The sequence below is a fragment of the Bos indicus genome, chromosome 28 (genome assembly GCF_029378745.1).
Source record: "Bos indicus isolate NIAB-ARS_2022 breed Sahiwal x Tharparkar chromosome 28, NIAB-ARS_B.indTharparkar_mat_pri_1.0, whole genome shotgun sequence".
Lineage (NCBI taxonomy): Eukaryota > Metazoa > Chordata > Mammalia > Artiodactyla > Bovidae > Bos > Bos indicus.
The window spans coordinates 8,618,012-8,641,523 of record NC_091787.1 but is presented as its reverse complement, the minus strand read 5'-3'; the positions used below and the strand labels follow the sequence as shown (position 1 = coordinate 8,641,523).

The 23,512-nt window shown below is 36.2% G+C and overlaps 1 protein-coding gene across 5 annotated transcripts in view; it reads left to right on the top strand.

Moving 5' to 3' along the window:
* Positions 1-23,512, top strand: part of LYST (lysosomal trafficking regulator) — a 176,423-nt gene that overhangs the window by 47,062 nt on the left and 105,849 nt on the right. For all 5 annotated transcript variants that reach the window (XM_070782294.1, XM_070782293.1, XM_070782290.1 and 2 more), the window contains 10 exons: positions 1,243-3,322; positions 4,753-5,776; positions 7,310-7,471; positions 9,253-9,409; positions 11,654-11,880; positions 12,652-12,718; positions 18,002-18,111; positions 19,848-20,265; positions 21,402-21,546; positions 22,947-23,120. In XM_070782294.1, the coding sequence (XP_070638395.1) occupies positions 1,243-3,322; positions 4,753-5,776; positions 7,310-7,471; positions 9,253-9,409; positions 11,654-11,880; positions 12,652-12,718; positions 18,002-18,111; positions 19,848-20,265; positions 21,402-21,546; positions 22,947-23,120 (4,564 nt within the window). The remainder of the gene's footprint in view (positions 1-1,242; positions 3,323-4,752; positions 5,777-7,309; positions 7,472-9,252; positions 9,410-11,653; positions 11,881-12,651; positions 12,719-18,001; positions 18,112-19,847; positions 20,266-21,401; positions 21,547-22,946; positions 23,121-23,512) is intronic.

Here is a 23,512-nt window from a genome sequence, read left to right as displayed (position 1 = left end):
TTTAAAGGATAAATTTGAAGTAATGTTTTGTGTTAGGACTAGACAGGGTTATTACACTTAAGGTCAACATATTTTTAATTTCTGATTCAGAAAAAAAATATATATATATCATATTAAGTACATGAAACTTAGTTTAAATGTTTCAATAGAGGGATTAACCGTTTTCCCCCTTCACCACTTCTGGAATATGCAGATTGTGAGATGTTTAAGGATCTCTCAGGTTGAAAAAAAAAATCTCTTGAATTGTATTTTAATGCCATATATGCATTTTTAATATATTTCTGATATGGAGCTCTCTTTTAAGGGATTTATCTAAGGTCTTGTAATAATATTATCCTGCTTATTTTGTTGATTCACTGACTCTGCTCTTATTTTCTTCTGAATTTATAGAACTCACAAATTGTTAATCACTTAAGAACTCTAATTTGTGTTCTTTTGGTGAAGTTGTCTTCATTGCCTGCATCTTTTGCATATGTGGAATTTGTCAGACTCCTTTTAATCCTCTCTTAAAGCACAAGTCTTTTATTTAGATTTTTATTTATTCATTCTAAATTATAAGTGTACCTTTTGTATTATTGCAAAGGAAAAAGCCCAGTGTCATTATCTTTTTAATTAGTATGGAAAATTTATTCTTTTCTCTAAGATATAGATCTTGAGTGCTGACCACACAGCAGCCCTAGGTTCTGGGCACTGAGGGTGAAACAGCAATATCTGCCCCTGTACCAGGTTCCTTGCGTAGCACATGCAGTAAATATTGTGAATCAGTATCTCTCTTAACCCCAGTCTTGGAGAACATTTGTATCTATTGTATGATTTTGAAATAATTTGGGGAGATCTTAAGGTTCCTAAGTTATATCAGAGCTATAAACTAAATACTGTTTTGAGGATATAGTATACCTCTGTGTCTTAATTAATGGTGTTATTAGAGGAGATTTGTAAAGTGGTAAGAATAGTAATGCTAAATACCAGCATTGCTTTCCTAACTCTGTTCTCCTTGTTTTCAAAATCAATTTGTATTCTTTGATTCAGGGCCACTTTGTATTTTGAGCAGGATAAGGAAATGAAGTGATGATGTGGGGAGGAAGGGGAGTAGAGACATACTAAAAAGCTAGAAGAAGCCCCATAATAAAAATATACTGAGGACAAACTCCTAAAGTAGAGAAGTAAGAGGATAATCACCTATGCATATTGAGTTTTAAAACGTATTAAGGTATTCTAAATTTTTTTTCTTCATTTTGTCAGATTTTAATCTACCATTCTCAGCTGGTATAATCCTGACCAAAGAAAAGAACTCAAGTTCTCAAAGATCTACTCAGGAAAAATTATATTTAGAAGGAAGTGCCCCGGCTGGTCAGGTTTCTGCAAAAGTAAATGTTTTTCGAAAAAGCAGGCAGCAACGTAAAACTACCCATCGTTATTCTGTAAGAGATGCAAGAAAGACACAGCTCTCCACCTCAGATTCAGAAGTTAATTCAGATGACAAAAGTATAGTAATGACTAAATACAGAAGGTCCCATGTGCTGCAGCATTTTGTAAAACAGTGTCCTAAAGAAGACCACCTTACAGCTAAGCTTAACCACTTATCAACCAAAGAGCAGACTCCTCCTGACACCATGGCTTTGGAAAATTCCAGAGAAATTATTCCAAGAGAGGAGTCAAACACTGACATTTTAAGTGAGCCAGCTGCCTTGTCTACCATCAGTCACATGAACAATTCTCCATTTGATTTATGTCATGTTTTGTTATCTTTATTAGAGAAAGTTTGTAAGTTTGACATTACCTTGAATCATAATTCTGCTCTCGCAGCCAGTGTAGTGCCCACACTGACTGAATTCCTAGCGGGTTTTGGGGACTGCTGTAATCTCAGTGACAATTTGGAGGGTCAGATGGTTTCTGCAGGTTGGACTGAAGAACCAGTGGCTTTGATTCAACGGATGCTTTTCCGAACAGTACTGCATCTGATGTCAGTAGATATTAGTATGGCAGAGGTGATGCCAGAAAATCTCAGAAAAAATTTAACAGAATTGCTTAGAGCAGCTTTAAAAATTAGAACTTTCCTAGAAAAGCAACCTGACCCTTTTGCCCCAAGACAGAAGAAAACACTACAAGAGGTTCAGGATGATTTTGTGTTTTCCAAGTATTGTCATAGAGTGCTTCTTTTACCTGAGCTGCTGGAGGGAGTTCTGCAGATCCTGATCTGTTGTCTTCAAAGTGCAGCTTCAAATCCATTCTTCTTCAGTCAAGCCATGGACCTGGTCCAAGAATTCATTCAGCATCACGGATTTCATTTATTTGAAACAGCAGTTCTTCAAATGGAATGGCTGGTTGTAAGAGATGGGGTTCCTCCCGAGGCCTCAGGACATTTGAAAGCTCTCATCAATAATGTCATGAAAATAATGAGCACTGTCAAAAAAGTGAAGTCAGAGCAGCTGCATCATTCAATGTGTACAAGAAAAAGGCACAGACGTTGTGAATATTCCCACTTCATGCATCACCATAGAGACCTCTCAGGTCTGTTGGTCTCGGCTTTTAAAAACCAGGTTTCCAAAAACCCATTTGAAGAGACGGCAGATGGAGACGTGTATTACCCTGAGCGGTGCTGTTGCATCGCTGTGTGTGCTCATCAGTGTTTACGCTTACTGCAGCAGGCTTCCTTGAGCAGCACGTGTGTCCAGATCCTCTCAGGGGTTCAGAACATCGGCATATGCTGTTGTATGGATCCCAAATCTGTGATTGTTCCTCTCCTCCATGCTTTCAAATTGCCAGCACTGAAAAGCTGTCAGCAGCATATACTGAATATTCTTAACAAACTCATTTTGGATCAGTTAGGAGGAGCTGAGATACCACAGAAAACTAAAAAAGCAGCTTGCAACATCTGTACTGTTGACTCAGATCAACTAGCCAAATTAGAGGAGACCCTGCAGGGAAGCTCTTACAATGCTGAACCTTCCTCAGGTTTATCTAGTCCATCCTACAGATTTCAAGGGATCCTGCCCAGCAGTGGATCAGAAGACTTGTTGTGGAAATGGGATGCCTTAGAGGCTTATCAGAATTTTGTTTTCGAAGAGGACAGATTACAGAGTGTACAGATTGCAAATCACATTTGCAGTTTGATCCAGAAAGGCAATGTTGTTGTTCAGTGGAAACTGTATAACTGCATATTTAATCCTGTGCTGCAAAGAGGAGTTGAATTAGCACATCATTGTCAGCAGCTTAGCATTTCTTCAGCTCAGACTCATGTATGTAGCCATCATAACCAGTGTTTGCCCCAGGAAGTACTTCAGATTTATTTAAAAACTCTGCCTACCCTGCTTAAATCAAGGTTTGTTATATATGTGTGTAGATACTTTTTCTCATTGTTGAAAAATCATGTTCAAAGATGTTTGAATATCTTTATTATTTATTTTTTCCTAGGATTTAATTTTAGTTTAACAACAAAAAAATTTCCCATCCCATGTCGGATTTTTTTTTAACATTTATTTATTTGTTTGTTTTACTGGGGTGTTTATAGAGAAGAGGACAGAGCCATTGATTTTAATTTCTCTGAAAAAAAAGTAAAGTTTTAAATCTATATCTGAGAAAAAAATGGATAAAACGCAGATACCCAACAGCAGGGGCAAAGTTAAATTAATTATATTTACTGGATGTAATATTATTAGCCAAAAATAATGTTAGCTAGGATCTATTGGGACATGAGAAAATGCTTATAATATTTTATAAGTAGCATACAAAAAATAAAAAGTCACCCATTTATTTAGAGCTATGTAAAATATATATATAGTACATAAAGTGTGTATGTGCATGATAATTATCAAAACAGTGAAATTAATGAAATTATTATTTTTTGAATACCATATTTACATTTATTACCTGTATGTAGAAAAACTAGAAAATATAGGTAAGCAAAATGAAGAAAATTAAGATACTTTGAATCCCACCAGTGAGTTTTGCAGATTTTGTGATTGTCAACTTTCATACTTAAAAAATAATTTTGTAAATGAAGCTTGCTTCTGATAGGTAGTTGGCCTTTGAAATTAATGCGTATACCATTTTAAAAACTTACAGTAAAGTATAACATATCTGTGATCATTATTTTCACAACCATTAAAAAAAATCCTGACATTCTGACATTGTTTAAATAGAACTGTCTTTGATCTGAAAGTTTTATAACTCTGTGGCGTGTTTGTGGACAGCCTGGATCTTTGCTGAGCTGGTTTATACTAAAATTATTTCTCAGATTCCAGTGATCCAGACTCATGAGTTTTACCTGAGACAGAGCTGAAAAACTTCAGATCTGTAGTTTAGTTTCTTTCCCTTGATGACATACAGATTTAAAATAAACAAAAGTCCTGAGTGAACCACCAAGTAGCCAAATGAATGGGCATGCAAAGGCCTCCCTGCTTTCAGAGTGTCCATCACAAATATGGAGGTGATTGGGGCATGGAGAATTTATATAGAGAAATTTGCCATTTGCGGAAAAATATTCTTCCCTGAATTGCTTTGTTTCACTTGAGGGACATGTAATCTGTTGTTTTCAAATGCTACTGGAATTATATATGCAGTGTTTGAAGAAGGATGTAAAAGTTGTTAGAAAGCAACTTGAAATCCTGGTTATATCTAATTAAGGACTTCAGCCCGATAATTGATAAAGTTGTAATAGATAGTGTTTAGTATATGCAGCAATGACATGTTTAAATAGTGTATGAACGATGTGCCTATATGTAAATCTTTTGTACTTTTTTTCTCTCACAGGGTAATAAGAGATTTGTTTTTAAGTTGTAATGGAGTAAACCAAATAATTGAATTAAATTACTTAGATGGTATCCGAAATCACTCACTAAAAGCATTTGAAACTCTGATAATCAGCCTAGGGGAACAACAGAAAGATTCTTCAATTCCAGGTATTGACGGGATAGACCTTGAACAGAAGGAGTTGTCATCCTTAAATGTTGGTACTTTGTATAACCAGCAAGCTTATTCAGATTCTCAGAGTCTTAGTAAATTTTATGCCCGGCTCAAAGATGCTTATCCAAAGAAACGGAAGTCTGTGGTGCAGGATATTCATATCAGCACAATTAACCTCTTCCTCTGTGTGGCGTTCTTGTGTGTAAGTAAAGAGGCAGAATCTGACAGAGAATCAGCCAATGATTCAGAAGATACTTCCGGCTATGACAGTACAGCAAGCGAGCCTTTGCAACACATGCTGCCATGTTTCTCTCTCGAAAGCCTCGTCCTGCCCTCTCCCAGACACATGCACCAAGCAGCTGACGTTTGGTCCATGTGTCGTTGGATCTACATGTTAAGTCCCATTTTCCGGAAACAGTTTTATAGGCTCGGTGGTTTCCAAGTATGCCATAAATTAATATTTATGGTAATACAGGATCTATTCAGAAATCCTGAAGAGGAGCAAGGGAGAAAGGAAGGAGATAGAACCATGAATGAAAATCAAGATTTAAACAGAATTTCTCAACCTGAGATCACTGTGAAGGAGGATTTATTATCTTTGACTGTAAAAATTGACCCCACACCAACAGAACTGAGTAGTCTGAAAAAGAGTGCTGACAGTTTAGGTAAATTAGAGTCAGAGCATCTTTCTTCCATAAATGTGGAACAAATTCCAGCTGTGGAAGCTGTTCCTGAGGAAACAAAAGTCTTTATGAGTCGAGAAAGTGAAACCTTACTTCAGGGCATACGACTTTTGGAAGCCCTTCTTGCCATTTGTCTTCATGGCACCAGAGCTAGTCAGCAAAAGTTGGAGTTGGAGTTACCCAATCAGGTAAGAACTTATCTTTCATCTAACCATTGTGTAATGTAAAATTTTTTAAAGTTCTAATGTAATGCTATTGTCATTTTGTTTTTCCAAAGATTCTGAGTTTTGAGGTGCTCCTGTATGCTTAGCACAGTACCAGGTACTGTGGTGGACACAGAGGAGTACATGACCCTGTTCTTGCCCTCAAGAAACTTAGGGTTTAGTTTGGAATACAGAACCCATGTGACAAAATTCACCAACCCTGAAAGGCATTAAATACACATTAAATGTCAGATGTCAGATCAATAATAATGGGCAAGTAATTAGCAGCAGCAGCAAGTAAGTGTTAGTCGCTCAGTCATGCCCGACTCTTTGCGACCCCATGGACTGCAGCCCACCAGGCTCCTCTGTCCATGAGATTTTCCAGGCAAGGATACTGGAGTGGGTTGCCATTTCCTTCTCCAGCTATTGTATTTTAAAGTCCACATTCAACAGTCTTGGTGTGGTTCTGTTTGGTGCCCGGCCCATATCCCTTGCCAAGCTGATCCACCTGTGCACCATCTGCTGCAGATGTTGGCTGCTAAGGACTCACATCTGCACCCATCTCCCAAGGTGTGGGGTGCTGAGAGCCAGTGACTGATGGGTATGGCTCTGGGAGTGGGGACAGTCTCTGTGGTGCAGTTCAGGCTCCAGAGCTTCCCATGGAATTGGGCTGGGGTGACACATGTATTCTGAAACCACATCTTTGGCTGGATTCTTCCCCCAGCATATTCTGCCTTCCTCATGCCTTTACAAATTTCCCCTGAGAGCATATCTCAGCCAAAAAGGAATGCTTAGTTTCAGGCCCTGCTTCTAAGGAAATTTCAAATACGGCAGATCCCTTGTTTTCTTCCTGCGTGCTAAGTCACTTCAGTCACTTCCAACTCTTTGTGACCCCATGGACTGGAGCCCACCAGGCTCCTCTGTCCATGGGATTTTCCAGGCAAGAATACTGGAGTGGGTTGCCATTTCCTGCTCCATCATATCTTGTCTGTGTGTATCTGTGTCTCCCACTGGACAGAGTTAAGGGAGAAGTCAATTTCCTATTCATCCTTACGGCTTCATCCCCTAATAGAAGAACAAGCAGTGAGAGTTCCCTTCCAGGACAGATAGGAAGGAGTAAAGAAGGGAGGAAGAGAAAAGAATTAGAACACAAGTGCTTCTTAGAGTCTTAAGGAACCACTAAGAAAAGGAGTTAGTAAATCTAGAAATGGTTAATGGAAACCTTGAGTTTCAACTAATCATTTTTTCCCTGATACAATTAATTTATGATACATTCAAATTCAAAAGCAAATAAGATGAGTAAAGCACTGGATAAATTAAAATATTATTCTTAATTGTAACAGGAGGATATTTGTATAAGCACTGGATATATATACAGTCATTTTAATTTCGTATCAACTGCAAGTAAATGGACTAGCTTTTACTTAATATAAATATTAATTTATCCTTTGTTTTCTCACTGTTTATTTTTTTTCTTAAAGCATGTTGATATTCTTAGTTCCTTTGCTTTTACCTTAGAACTTGTCTGTGGAAACTATATTGCTTGAAATGAGGGATCATCTTTCCAAATCAAAGGTGACGGAAACAGAATTAGCAAAGCCTTTATTTGATGCCCTGCTTCGAGTTGCACTGGGGAATCATTCAGCAGATTTTGAGCACGATGATGCTATGACTGAGAAGGTATGAATAACATACAGTTGTCTTGTTACTGTTTGGGTGTGACTGGCAGAGGCAGAAGTGTGTGGGTTCAGAGTGCGACACTGTGATGTGGTTAGAACATGTGGGCCAGGATTTGGTCAGGTGAGTTCAATGGGTTCTGTCTCCATCCTCTGGGATGGATTGTATTTACATCTCATAAAACATAGGAGAGCGGTGAGACACGCTTTTCTTCATCTAATCTGGAAATTTACTGACAGTTGCTTCCAGTAAGATGGAAAGTATTATTTAATGTCTCATATATAACTGATAGTTTATTAAGTAATAATGCAGGGATAGTGATGACTCAACTATCCTCTTTGCCTTATTTGATTCTATAGTGATATGGCTAATATTTATAGAACTCTCTTCTCACTTTAATTTTAAATCATTCAACATAAAAATGACTGGTCCTTGCATAGAAAGAACTCATAGTTTTTTAGTTGTTCGTGTTAACTTCATTTTCTAAAAGAACTATTTTAATTTTTTCCGTGAAACGGATATATACATACATAGTTAATTTACCTCTCCTTTCATGTTTCTTTTACCTTTGTTTATCTTTGTGTAACTTCTTTTTCAATTCCTTGGTCTAGACATATTGGCATTTTATAATCTTCTGCCATAATAGTTTACATTACTGTTTGTCATATAAGGTAAAAACTTACTAAAATAACTACTAATGTCATAATCATATTACTGAATCAATTGGTTAACTGGAAAATGTTAAAATACCTACCTAAAATGTCAGAATACCTATGTAGGGTAAAATATCTACCTACCTATTAAAAAAAAAAGATTATTCTTCTTTTTAAAATGTTGCAATGATAAAAGTACTCTGAGCTTCTTTAAGTGTGTTTTTTTAAAGTGAAGGTATTATTAGCATTTTTATAAGAAAAGGAAAATTTCATGCCACATGATACTGCACAGGGAGTTAATGCTGGAGCTCTGATTTCAGAGATGCTTGTATGTAGACAATTGCATTCTGAAATCTTAAAATCAGTTTCTTTGAAAATTTTTCATGTCTTTAGTTACCTAATTTATGAAATACTTTATAAAAACCTTTGGAAAAATCTTTTCTTGAGCAAATATGTAAATATAATATGTATTTATTTGCATTAAGTTGTAAGGAGAGGGAGAGGGTGGGAAGATTTGGGAGAATGACATCAAAACATGTAAAATATCATGTAAGAAACGAGTTGCCAGTCCAGGTTCGATGCACGATACTGGATGCTTGGGGCTAGTGCACTGCGACGACCCAGAGGGATGGTATGGGGAGGGAGGAGGGAGGAGGGTTCAGGATGGGGAACACACGTATACCTGTGGCGGATTCATTTTGATATTTGGCAAAACTAATACAATTATGTAAAGTTTAAAAATAAAATAAAAAAAAATAATAATATTTTTAAGACTGTAAAAAAAAAAAAAAGTTGTAAGAAGTATAATTCCACCTCATTGTGGTTTTTAGTCATCTCCTCTTATATAACTAGAGTGGAATTTCTTAGACCTACTTTTCAGTAAAACTGAAATGACCTATAGTTTGTTAGGACACCTATTTTTTGAGGTGTTAATCAAGTTGGCTAAGAAATTCTGGAGAATTATGCTGTGTGAATTTCATAGTGTATAATGGTTAATATCAGTTCCTTAGATTTTTTTCTTAAAATACTGAAGCTGTCTTCAAAATGACTTTTGAGTAATAAATATCTTATTTAAGAAAAATGAACAAACATTGCAACTTTTGCCTTAATTTAATTATACTGATCTTATAGAGTCATCAGTCTGAAGAAGAACTGTCATCCCAGCCTGGTGATTTTTCAGAAGAAGCTGAGGATTCTCAGTGTTGCAGTTTTAAACTTCTGGTTGAAGAAGAAGGTTATGAAGCAGATAGTGAAAGCAATCCTGAGGATAGTGAAACCTGGGATGATGGTAAAATATCACTGAAGTACTTGTGACTTCATTTGAAAGTCAGATTATTAACTAGCAAATGGTTCTTAATAATATCACTTTAGAACTTTTATTGCCTTATATTTGTAAAGTGTATTGCATCATTATTTGATCTTGACAACAAATTCTGGCATTCTTGTAAGCAGTTTGAAAGTGAAAGTGAAGGTCGCTCAGTTGTGACCGACTCTTAGTGACCCCATGGACTGTAGTCCATGGAGTTCTCCAGGCCAGAATACTGGAGTGGGTAGCCTTTGCTTTCTCCAGAGGAATCTTCTCAACCCAGGGATCGAACCCAGGTCTCCTGCATTGTAGGTGGATTCTTTACCAGCTGAGCTACAAGGGAAGCCCAAGAATACTGGAGTGAGTAGCCTATCCCTTCTCCAGTGGATATTCCCAATCCAGGAATCAAACTGGGGTCTCCTGCATTGCAGGTGGATTCTTTACCAACTGAGCTAAGGAAAGCCCCTGTAAGCAGTTTAAATCAATGAAATATATTTTTGTTATCACAAACATTGATGGAGTGTCTAAGAATACACGGTGGAAGAAGACTCTGCTTTTATATGTATTCTAGTGGAAAAGACAAGAAATATCAGAAATAAGCAGTATGAAGAAATAAAACAGGGTGATGTGATAGTGACTGGGTAGTCAAAGAAAGCCTCACTGAAGATGTGTTTACATTGAGGCCTTGATAGAAAAGATCTATCCAGCGGACACTGACAGGAAGAGTTTTGAAAGCAGTTTGTTACAAAGATTTAAGTAATACAAGGAATACAGACATCTCTTTGTGGCATCCAAGAATGCTGCAGCATAGGTTTCTTAGTTCACCACAGCCCAGCTTGTCCTTAAGATGGAAATAACATTGCATGTGATCCTTTGTTTCCAGGCCGAAATCTTGAATAGAGTAGAATGGAAGATATGGATTGAATAGAGCCAGGAGATTTCTGGGAGGGCTTTATCTTTTTATTTGCTTGTCTTATGACTGTGCCAATACTGTTAGTCTTCACTAAGTTTGCAGTAGTTATTTTCTTCAATGGCTGTTGTCTCTTTCAAATTGAGTGAATGGGAATAATCACTGATGTCCTACTTAAAGGGCTTTGATGGACCCATAGCAGGTGGTTTTTTTTTTTGTTTTTTTATTTTACCATTAAGAGAGTAAAAAGAACAAAGGAACAGCCACAGATTGAAAGCCTCATACATATATATTCTTGTGACTTACTTGATTTGTTAAACAAACTTTTTTCCAGCTTTATTGAGAAATAATTGACATACATCACCGTATAAATTTAAGGTGGTTTGATTTACATATATTGTGAGAGGATTACCACAGTAGTTTTAGTTAACATTTACTATCTCATATAGATACAATACAAAGAAAAGAAATAAACATTTTTTCCTTGTGATAAGAACTCTTAGTATTTATTCTCTTAACACCTTTCCCGTATATCGTACAGCAGTAGTAACTATAGTCACCATGTGGTATGTTACATCCCTAGTCCACCTTCTTCCACTTCCCACTCCCCCTTCCCCCCTAAGCAGGTGCTTTTGAAAAATATTGCTATAATAGTGTCAGTTTTATCATAATACAGGCATGATTTAATAATGATAGATACCCTCCTTTGTGTAAGTTTGCTCACTAGATCTTAAAGAATTTTGGTCCAGGTAGAAATTTATAAATTTCTTACCTATATGAACTTTTAAAAAGAGTACAGCAGTTTCTTTAAAGAGCATAACAGTTAAATTTTCCAGAATGTAATATTCGGTGAGGCAGTATCTATATCCCACTGAGAAAAAGGTCAAAGTATAAAATTCATCCAACCAATAGCCAAACCTACTGTTTTCACAGAGATATAAGCAAATGAACTACCCTATGATTTATGTATTTTGGCACCAGAAAGTTTGGGATAGTACTTTTTTCCAGTTGTCTCATAGGAGTGTATTAAATATGCATCACATGTCTATAAAAATTACTGTTGATAGTACTTGTGCTTCTAGTGAAGACCAAAATTACTTTTAAGGCTACTTGTTTATCATCAAAATATCCATATGACTTGATGATTCAGGATAATTACTGTAGTCAAAAATCAAGTAGTGGGAAAAGACCTTGTGAGCATCTTCTTATAAATAGCACTTTTGCCACTAGATCTCCTAAGTGGTGAATGAGATGTGAAACTTTTTTCAGTGCTTAGGAAGGGAATAAAAAATAACCTTTTCTTTTTCTCCTTTTAGGGGTAGACTTAAAGCCTGAAGCAGAAAGTTTCATTGCATCAAGCAGTCCAAATGACTTACTTGAAAACCTTTCTCAAGGGGAGATAATTTATCCTGAGATTTGTACGTTGGAATTAAATTTGCTTTCTACTGGTAAAGCTAAACTTGATGTGCTTGCCCATGTATTTGAGAGTTTTTTGAAAATCATCAGACAGAAAGAAAAGAATATTTTTCTACTCATGCAACAGGTAAAAGATATATTTAATTAAATGTGATCAGTATTTATCACACACATGCCCTAATTACTCATCTCTTTATTTATATATAATCCAACTTGTCTAAAATTCAGATGATTACTTACCTTTTATAATACTTTATGGTATATTTTTAGTACAAGTGATAGGCTAAAAATCTTCTGCTTCCATAGTTTTCCAAAGTAGGATAAAAATCAGTGTTGTCATTGGCTAACTATAAGAATCCTAGTGTATTTCTGAGAACAAGTAATATTTTTTAAATTGCATTTAATTTTGATATATGGTCATTATTTTGAAAAATCAGAAAAAACAGTATGAAAAACAAAATGAAAATTATGTGTAACCCTACACATAGCATTCTCTCCACTTATTTTAAAATATCTAGATATGTATACAGTATCAGTTCAATTCAGTTGTTCAGTCATGTCCGACTCTTTGCGACCCCATAAATTGCAGCACGCCAGCCCTCCCTGTCCATCACCAACTCCCAGAGTTCACTCAAACTCACGTCCATCGAGTCCATCTTTGACCCTGATGCTGGGAGGGACTGGGGGCAGGAGGAGAAGGGGACGACAGAGGATGAGATGGCTGGATGGCATCACCGACTCGATGGACGTGAGTTTGAGTGAACTCCGGGAGTATACACGGTATATACTATATACCGTATATACAGTATACTATCAAGTAATTTATTATGATATTACTTCTTCATGCTTTCATGAGGTAAGAAATTTAATTTTTAATTTTTTGTTTTTTAATCTTCAGGGAACTGTGAAAAATCTTTTAGGAGGATTCTTGAGTATTTTAACACAGACTGATTCTGATTTTCAAGGTGCGTTGAAACTTTGGTTTTAAACAATAGCTTTGAAATAATTTTGTTATGTGAAATGAAGAGTTGACAGTAATAGCTTCCATTGGCATAGTGCCGTGTGGTTTCAGAAGTAGCTTTATATGCATCATCTCTCCTGTTTCTCAAACCAATACAGTAGACATAATATAAGTATCTTGAATTTCTAGAGAGGAAAATCTAGATTCCAAGTGATCAAATGAGTTGTTCAGGGTCATGCATTTAGAAGTGGCATTGCGAGACTGTTCAGTTCAGTTCAGTCGCTCAGTCATATCCAACTCTTTGTGACCCCATGGATTGCAGCACGCCAGGTTCCCTGTCCATCACCGACTCCCGGAGCTTGCTCAAACTCATGTCCATCGAGTCGGTGATGCTATCCAACCGTCTTGTCCTCTATTGTCCCCTTCTCCTCCTGCCTTCAGTCTTTCCCAGCATCAGGGTCTTTTTCCAATGAGTCAGCTCTGCACATCAGATGGCCAAAGTATTGGAGCTTCAGCTTCAGTCCTTCCAATGACTATTAAGGATTGATTTCCTTTAGGATTGACTGGTTTGATCCCCTTGCAGTCCAAGGGACTCTCAAGAGTCTTCTCCAACACCACAGTTCAAAAGCATCAATTCTTCGGCACTTAGCTTTCTTCATGGTCAAACTCTCACATCCATACATGACTACTGGAATAACCATAGCTTTGACTAGACAGACCTTTGTTGGCAAAGTACTGTCTCTGCTTTTTAATATGCTCTCTAGGTTTGTCATAGCTTTTCTTCCAAGGAGCAAGTATCCTTTAATTTCATGGCCACAGTCACCATCTGCAGTGATTTTGAAGCCCAAGAAAATAAAGTCTCTCACTGTTTCTATTCTTCCCCATCTATTTCCCATGAAGTGATAGGACTGGATGCCATGATGTTCGTTTTTTGAATGTTGAGTTTTAAGCCAACTTTTTCACTCTCCTCTTTCACTTTCATCAAGAGGTTCTTTACTTCCTCTTTGCTTTCTGCCATAAGGGTGATGTCATCTGCATGTCTGAGGTTATTGCTGTTTCTTTGGGCAAACTTGATTCCAGCTTGTGGTTCATCCAGCCCGGCATTTCACATGATATACTCTGCATTTAAGTTAAATAAGCAGGGTGACAAAATACAGCTTTGACATATTCCTTTTCCAATTTTGAACCAGTCCATTGTTTGATGTCTGGTTCTAGCTATTGTTTCTTACGAGACTGTAACCCAGTCTAAAGGATTGCTGCTCTGTCAGGTATTACTTGAGTGCCTACTCTCTTCTTTGTACTTTCACAGACATTTTAGAAATTCATAATGAATATATAATATGGTCATATTATATATACTAGATAGAACCCTAGATTTTAGCCCTAGAAACCTAAAGTTTAATTGGAGGATTAAGGCTGACATGCATAAACTGTCAATTTGGGCTTGTCACATATTTTCTCATGGTTAAATTCAAGTTATGCATTTTGGGCAGGCATACCTCAGTGCATTATATCCAGGGGTTCATGATATCTGTATCTTAGCAGTGATGATGTTGCCTTTGATCACTTGGTTAAGACAATATCTTGCAAGGTGCTTCCATTGTTAAGTTACTATTTTCTCTTTATAATTAGTGTCTTGTGGGGAGATAGCTTGAGACTATGTAAATATCCTTTTTCTGTCTTACTTTAACCTACTCATTTTAGTATCCATTGATAATTTTTGACTGAAATAATTAATATGGTGGTATTTGTCAAATAGGAATTTTCTATTTCCATGATTCCTTCATTTCTTAATTGGAATTACACTGTGAGGAAAGCCTTCCCTTCTTCTCCATTTACTTAATTATGGCTATATGTTTATATATTGTGCTGGCACTTAATGGACCTTTTTAATCTGAAGACTTATTTGTATCTTAGCTCTGAGAAATTCTATTCCATTATCTTTTAATAACAGCTTTATTGAGGTATAATTCATGTACTTGAGATATAATCAACATACTATATATTTCACCCATTTGAAGTATACAGTTTACTGTCTTTTAGTATATTCAGAATTGTCCATTTTAAAATTTTTCTGTCACTCCAAAAGAAAGTTTTACAGAGAGTTTGAGCCTAGTATAGAAAGTACCTAGGTTAACATTAGTATATTTGCTATAGTTAATGTACCTATATTGTTAGATTATTAACTAGAGTTCATAGTTTATTCAAATTGCCTTCATATGTACTTAATGTTCTTCTTCTGTTTAAAGATCTTATCCAGGATTCACATTGCATTTTGTTGTCATACCTCTTTAGGTTCCCTCTTGGCTATGACAGTTTCTTAGACTTTCCCTGTTTAATGACCTTGAGAGTTTTAAGGAGGACTGATCATGATGTCTTCCTACTGGAATTTGTCTGATTTTTTTTCATTGTGTATCTCACTGTAGTTTTTATTTGCATTTCCATAATGATAAGTGATGTTGATCATCTTTTCATGTGCTTGTTAGCCATTTGTATATCTTCTTCAGAGAAATGTCTATTCAAATCATTTATGCTTTTTAAAAATCAGGGTGTTTCTTTTGTTGTTGTTGAGTGTTAGTTATTCTCTGCATGCTCTAGTTACTCTCTGTATACTCTGCATAGCAACTCTTCTGCTGCTGCTTTTCCCCTTGGTTAGGCAACTCGGCCAGTCTGCAGACTTTACAGTTATAGTTGGTAGCCCTAATGCATACATCCTGCCTTTTGTTGGCAGAATCCATTCAGTTTCTTTAGAGAACAGTTAACAAGTTTGGGGCCTAATGGTAAATGATGAATTATCTGTGCTGAATACTCAGAATAAGGGAGAGAGGTACATGTTCACAAACAAACCTTTTATTAATCCCTGTGCTTGCAGCCCTGTTGTTACTTTCTCCCCAGATTTTGCACAGATTGGCTCTCCATTCCTCTGAGTCCCTTTGTAATTCAGAGAGTCCTAGGCTGCAGCTTTCTCTTTTACCTCTCTATCCTTCCATCTGCAGGAAATATTTTTAAATCTCTCACTTGATGTGCTTCTAGTGCCCACTGCCTCCCCTGCTTTTTTCCTATTATGGGTTTCTTCCTTTTTGTTATTCTGTACTTTTAGTCCAGTGACTTTGTGGTGATAGAGGGGTGTGTGTGTCTGTGTCTCTAGTCCCCCATTTTGAACTGGAACCAATTAGTTTTGAACTGAAAAAAAAAAATCCACACACATACACTTTACTTTGGTCATATTATTTTCTTACTCTAAAACCTGTAACTGATTCATGTTCAGTTCAGTTCAGTTCAGTCGCTCAGTCATGTCTGACTCTTTGCAACCCCATGAACCTCAGTACACCAGGCCTCCCTGTCCATCACCAACTCCTGGAATTTACCCAAACTCATCCCCATTGAGTCGGTGATGCAACCCCTTCTCCTCTCGCCTTCAGTCTTTCCCAGCATCAGGGTCTTTTCCAGTGAGTCAGCTCTTCTCATTAGGTGGCCAAAGATTTGGAGTTTCAGCTTCAACATCAGTCCTTCCAATGAACACCCAGGACTGATCTTTAGGATGGACTGGTTGGATCTCCTTGCAGTCCAAGGGACTCTCAAGAGTCTTCTCCAACACCACAGTTCAAAAGCATCAATTCTTCGGCTCTCAGCTTTCTTTATAGTCCAACTGTCACATCCATACATGACCACTGGAAAAACCATAGCCTTGACTAGATGGATCTTTGTTGGAAAATAATGTCTCTGCTTTTTAATATGTGATTCATGTTACTTACAGGATAAAGTCCATGCTATTTCTTAGTCTCCTTGCAATTTTCTTTCTGTGTCAGTTCATGGCTTCTATAAAACATGTTGCTGAAACAGGACTTCTGTTCTTAGGTTTTGTATCAGAATTATTTTGTCATATCCAAAAGGGAGATAATATTTATTTTGTAGGACTTTTTGTTTAGGATCAGCTGAGATAATGCATGTAAATATACTTTGATCACTTTAATATATATGCAATATATATGCTACAAATATTATTTATTATTTTACTCTCAAATGTTCTATGAATTTGTGTATTATACATGTAATATATATATAGCATATGTAATATATACAAATATTATTCATTATTTTACTCTCAAAAGTACTATGAATTTGTACATTACCAGTTATATTTCATACTAAGCCTCATGATAGAATAAAGTGTTCAAACTAATCTTTTTTTTAATTTTATTTTATTTTATTTTTAAACTTTACATAATTGTACTAGTTTTGCCAAATATCAAAATGAATCCATCACAGGTATAAATGTGCTCCCCATCCTGAACCCTCCTCCCTCCTCCCTCCCCATACCATCCCTCTGGGTCGTCCCAGTGCACTAGCCCCAAGCATCCAGTATTGTGCATTGAACCTGGACTGGCATCTCGTTTCATACATGATATTTTACATGTTTCAATGCCATTCTCCCAAATCTTCTCACCTTCTCCCTCTCCCACAGAGTCCATAAGACTGTTCCATACATCAGTGTCTCTTTTGCTGTCTCGTACACAGGGTTACTGTTATCATCTTTCTAAATTCTATATATATGTGTTAGTATACTGTAATGGTGTTTTTCCTTCTGGCTTACTTCACTCTGTATAATAGGCTCCAGTTTCATCCACCTCATTAGAACTGATTCAAATGAATTCTTTTTAATGGCTGAGTAATACTCCATTGTGTATATGTACCACAGCTTTCTTATCCATTCATCTGCTGATGGACATCTAGGTTGCTTCCATGTCCTGGCTATTATAAACAGTGCTGCGATGAACATTGGGGTACACGTGTCTCTTTCCCTTCTGGTTTCCTCCGTGTGTATGCCCAGCAAACTAATCTTTAGTGATATTTAAATGTTTTCATAATTTTTAATATTTCTACTTTTGTTTATAGCATCTAATTTTCTCTTTAGAAAGTTATAGTTATAAATTAAACATTTTCAACATGAGAAGGTAGCAGACTCTTTTACAGTACCTAACAGCGTCAGCTTATTTAAGAAATACTGTATTAATTTATGCTTCTTTAAATAACCTTATTTTACTTTGAGCTAACCACTCTTTCAGAAAAGTGGTTTTACTGTTTTTTTGTCAGCTGGTTAGTTGGTTTTCATTTAGTGATATTGCTATTTCTTCAGCAAATATTTGGATTATTAGATTAATTATAATCCATTTAAGATGTGACAATAGTATTGATATTTAATCTCTTTCAGTGAAATTGTTTTTTCAGTTCCTTTAATTATTGTATATTGGCTTTAATTTTTCCCCTCTCTCTTTCTTTAATTTAGCATGCCAGAGAGTACTGGTGGATCTTTTGGTATCTTTGATGAGTTCAAGAACATGTTCAGAAGAGCTAACCCTTCTTTTGAGAATATTTCTGGAGAAATCTCCTTGTACAGTAAATATGCTATAATTTGACATTTTTTCACTGATGCCTAATAGAATTTTTTTTTTTTTAGAAATCACTAAGCTCCCTCTTTTGATGTGGTAACTGTTATACAGTCAACTCCATGTTATTGTGTGAAATTCTCAATTTTTTTTAAATTTAATTTAATTTTTTTTGCTGTTAATATCGGGTCTTTCCCTGCAGAGTTTTTTAAAAAAATTTATTTATTTTAATCGGAGGCTAATTACTTTACAATATTGTAGTGGTTTTGCCATACAAAATTCTCAATTTTATTATTATACAATTTTAACTATTTCACTTCTGTTTTGGCAAGCTAGATACATCATTGGGGTCATAATCCCTTTACCTGATTCCACCCCAAGTCTATGTGCTTAAGAAATGCTGAATAATTTTAATTACTAAAGATAATTATGAGTAATGATAACCATTTTGAAGGTTATCATGTTTTTTAGAAAATTATTATTCACTCTTCATTTATCTTCTATCACTTGTCTGTTGGTGCAACTTAGTGATTTTTAGACTCTTCTTTGCCGAGAAGCCCATTTTTATAATGAAATCTTGACTCAAAGCTTAAGCATTAAAACAGAAAGCCTTGGAGCTACTTTCTTTGAAGTAGGATTGGAGAATGTTCCTTGAGCCCTGCCTGTTTCACCACCCTACTTGAGCCTTATAGATTCTGAAGGAGCTCTGTGGAACATGAGGTCAAAAACCACTAGTGCAGACAATTGAGGACTGACTATATATTTATGGGATGTTTCTGTTCTATTTTTTCTGAGTTCATTTATCATAGTAATCGACATTAGATGTTATTTTATGAATGGGTAGGACATTGTACTGGCTTAATCTTTTCTATTTTTTTTTACTAGTCTCCTTAGTCGTTGCTTTTCCCTTTAATTAAATACTTGTTTCCTCTCATCTCTTTTGTACATTCTGTGTTTCAGTTTAACCAGAAACTTGTAATTATAAATAAATCTAAAAAAGATGAAAATTTTTTATTTGATTAGGGAAAAGGCATGTAAAATAAGGTGGAAAGTAACTGAGCACTCAATTTTACGAAGTCAGTCATGCCATAAATACCATTCAGAAACCTAAAGAATTTTCAAGGTCTCTGGTTCTATCCCTCATTTAAAAATAATTGAGAGAAGTAACTGTAGTGCACTTGGAAATAAACACCTTTCTTTGGTAGACAGTAGACATGATTCCCGATACAATCATTGTACTTAATTTCTAATACTTAAAACCAGCTCAGAACTTTTTAGGTTTGAACCTTTTTAAAATCTTCTAAATCTAAAACAAATTAACCACAAGAGATTATATGTTTTAAGACTGAAATCTCTTTCATATTTTGAAAAGTGAAAGTGAAGTTGCTCAGTTGTGTCTGACTTTTTGCGACCCAATGGACTATAGCCTACCATGCTACACCGTCCATGGGATTTTCCAGGCAAGAGTGCTGGAGTGGGTTGCCATTTCCTTCCCCAGAGGATCTTCCCAACCCAGGTATCGAACCTGGGTCTTCTGCATTGTAGGTAGACACTTTACCGTCTGAGCCAATATCGTAACACACAAAAATGAAAATTTTAATGATATAGTAGGTAGGAAGTTATTTAAATATAAATGCTGATATACATATGTGTATGTTTGTATTTTTGTTTATAACCTGATTTTCAAGATTATTACGTACCTTGTAACATGGCTGTAAAGTTTTGTTTGGTTTTCTCTTCCTTTAGGAAATTCTTCTTCTGGGTATTCTGAAAATTGTTGAAAGTGACATTACTATGAGTCCTTCACAGTATCTAACCTTCCCTTTACTGCATACTCCAAATTTAAGCAATGGTGTTTCATCACAAAAGTGCCCCGGGATCCTCAACAGTAAGGCCATGGGGCTGTTGAGAAGAGCGAGAGTGTCACAGAGTAAGAAAGAGGGCGACAGTGAGAGTTTTCCCCAGCAGCTGCTTTCCTCTTGGCACATAGCCCCGGTCCATTTGCCTTTGCTCGGACAGCCACACCTGTCAGAAGGTTTCAGCATTTCCCTGTGGTTTAATGTGGAGTGTATCCATGAACCTGAGAGTACCACAGAAAAAGGAAAGAAGACAAGGAAAAGAAACAAGTCACTGGTTTTATTGGACAGTAGTTTTGATGGAACAGGTATGACAACAGCATTATCTGTGTACTAAGACTTTTCAGAAGGCAGTTTTAGTTGAGCACTAGGAACACAGTGATACTCTGACTTACTGTCCACACGTTCTTCATGGAATGCCTGAGTGATGGTAGGTTCTGACGTACCAAAGCCTGAGTGGTCGGACAGCCTTAAACACTATTTTCTTCTGTACTTTTGCTTAGGGTGGGGTGGGAGGGGGAGTATGAGGAGGGAGGCAGGTGGACCACCACATACACAACTGCTCTGGGATCACCAGCCCCATTTTATGCCTCTGTCGTGGTCCCATTACTGGGTTAGGGTGGCTCCTGATACTTGAAAAGGAAGGCGTAGAACCCTGTAGCCGCTTTACCATCCTTCTCTTAGCTGTTCCCTGTCTCCTGTCATTCCACCTCCATTTCATCTCCTTTCTCTCTTGTAGTTCAAGCTCTCCTTCTTACGCTGTATCTTACCTCAGTGCCTCTCTCCTAGTTCCTGTCACAAAATGTGTAACCCCATCAGCCAACCTCCAGAGTGAGAATAAATTTCATTCCAGTTCTTTCTACAGCCTATTGAATCACTCTTTTGTGACTATGAAACTGCTAGGTAGAAAGGACTTGTTCATTAAAAAGCAGTTTATGGTGGTAGGAAAATGGGCTAATTCTTATGGTCTGTGGAATGAATGAAATGACTGAGCCAGAGGTTTGGCTTCCACTGACCTATAGATAGAGAAGAAAACCTTAATGACACTGTCAAGACTGAAGGGTGGGAAGTGTCACCTGGTATCTACAGTTGGAGCTCTGAGTCTACTTTTCCACAGACATATTTCCAAGTTATTAGCATAGCATACTTAGGTATTTTTATGGGTTAGCCTAGGAAGTTGAACTTTTAAGAAATCTTAGCAGATAATTTAATGTGTTGGGTAGTTAATACAGTTTTCTTTTATAAATTGTACATCTAAAGAGCAGAGCAAAATGACCTAATACAGAAAACTCTCCATGTACATTAGATAGCACCTCATCGGTAATATCACATGTACATTGTTTAGACCTGTCAATTCTTAGGTGGCAAAATTCAATTTACATTACTTTTCCACTCAGTTTTTGTCAGATGCTTGACTAATCATCCTAACATCTTTTTTTCATAGAGAACAACAGACTGGAAGGTGCAGCATATGTGAATCCTGGTGAAAGGCTCATAGAAGAAGGTTGTGTTCATATGATCTCATTGGGATCCAAAGCACTGATCATCCAAGTGTGGGCTGATCCCCACACCGGCACTTTTATCTTTCGGTAATAATTATCCTCAACTCTGCCCCCCATGAATAGCTTAGGTATTTAAATAATTTATGTAAAAGACATTAATGTGAAATCTGCTATAAAGATAATTGTGACAAAATAGAAAACTCTTATTTAAAAAAAAGAAGGTAGATTCAAACAATATAATCTTTGTAATAATATATAAAATCTGTAATTAAACTCTAAGTTCACTATGTTAATTCTCAGTGTATCTTAGACCAAATACTTACTTAAGTCTTATATATGGATGTATTCTATCTGATTGCAGTGATCTTATGATGTTGTTAACAGGCAGCTGTTTTTCATGGAGATTATATATTTAATAGCCATTATCTCATAGACTTAGGTTCTCATTGCTGTCTTGTCCTTTTTTCTTGGCTCCTTTGTTAACTAGTATAGATACAAGTCTTTTATTTGTATTGAGTGAATATGAATGGTATGATACTATTTTTATAAATATGTAAAAGTTGGATCATAAAGAAGGTGGCTGAGTGCTGAAGAATTGATGCTTTTGAACTGTGGTGTTGGAGAAGACTCTCGAGAGTCCCTTTAACTGCAGGGAGATCAAACGAGTTAGTCCTAAAGGAAATCAGTCCTGAATATTCATCGGAAGGACTGATGCTGAAACTGATGCTCCAGTACTTCAGCCACGTGCTGCAAAGAGCCAACTCGTTGGAAAATACCCTGATGCTGGGGAAGATTGAAGGCAGAAGGAGAAGGGGATAACAGAGGACAAGATGGTTGGATGGCATCACCGACTCAATGGACATGAGTTTGAGCAAACTCTGGGAGATGGTAAAGGACAGGGAAGCCTGGCAAGCTGCAGTCCATGGGGTCGCAAACAGTCAGGCACCGCTAAGCAACTGAACTACAATAATGTTTATTAAAATTTAAGTAAAATATTTTACTTAGGGATCTGCATTCTGTAAATGTTATAAAGGTTACTAGGTAGTTTATGTAAATTATATCTTAATTCTCTTAGTAATCCCTCAGAGTAGGTTAGACCAATGATACATACTAGCATTTAGATATTTATGTATATGTATTAATTTCTGTATGAAGCAAACATTGCACTAAAAGGGCAATGGGTATATAGATAGTAATCATAAATTTTTTTTTTGCAAATTGAATCCTGAAGATTATTGCCCAAATTGTTAATACTAGCAAATGAGCCAAATCTGTTTTTAAGTTCATGAATTGAGGTTATAGTATAATAAAATAATCAAGCAGATTATGATATAAAACAAAGACCTCCTGACTTTTCAAGTTAGTTTAATACTAGAACTGGTTTTTAAATTTTACTTAAATATCTAGAGTTATACTTAACTATACATGTTAAAAACTGATACCAGAAATTTCATGTTTCAGCCTATACCTTTACTCTTTTTGTTCAGTGTCTGCATGGATTCAAACGATGATACAAAAGTTGTGTTACTAGCACAGGTTGAATCACAGGAGAATATTTTCCTCCCAAGCAAATGGCAACATTTAGTACTCACCTACTTACAGCAGCCCCAAGGGAAAAAGAATATCCATGGGAAAATCTCCATATGGATCTCTGGACAGAGGTATGAAACACTTTTAGTAAATACTTAATAATCTCAGTTATAATTTTAATTATTATGTTACAGCTTCTGATACAAATTACAAAAAGACTGTAGATGAAATTTACTGTATTTTAATAGGCATCTGTCAAGTGAGATATTTTTCTTTTTTATCACTTACATACAAAATTAATTTGCCTTAGAAGAAACTGTTGAAGATTAATATTTGGATCTGGGGGACCATGCACAAATCTGAACATTTAGACATTTATGAATTTAGTCCAGCAAGGCCATATAAGATAAATCCATAAGGCATTATTTAAGTGGCTAATAAAGCTAATACCAAAATTAAATCTAGAGTTTCAAAAGAAATTAGAATGACTAGAAAAAAATATAAACCAGTATATTAAGATAGA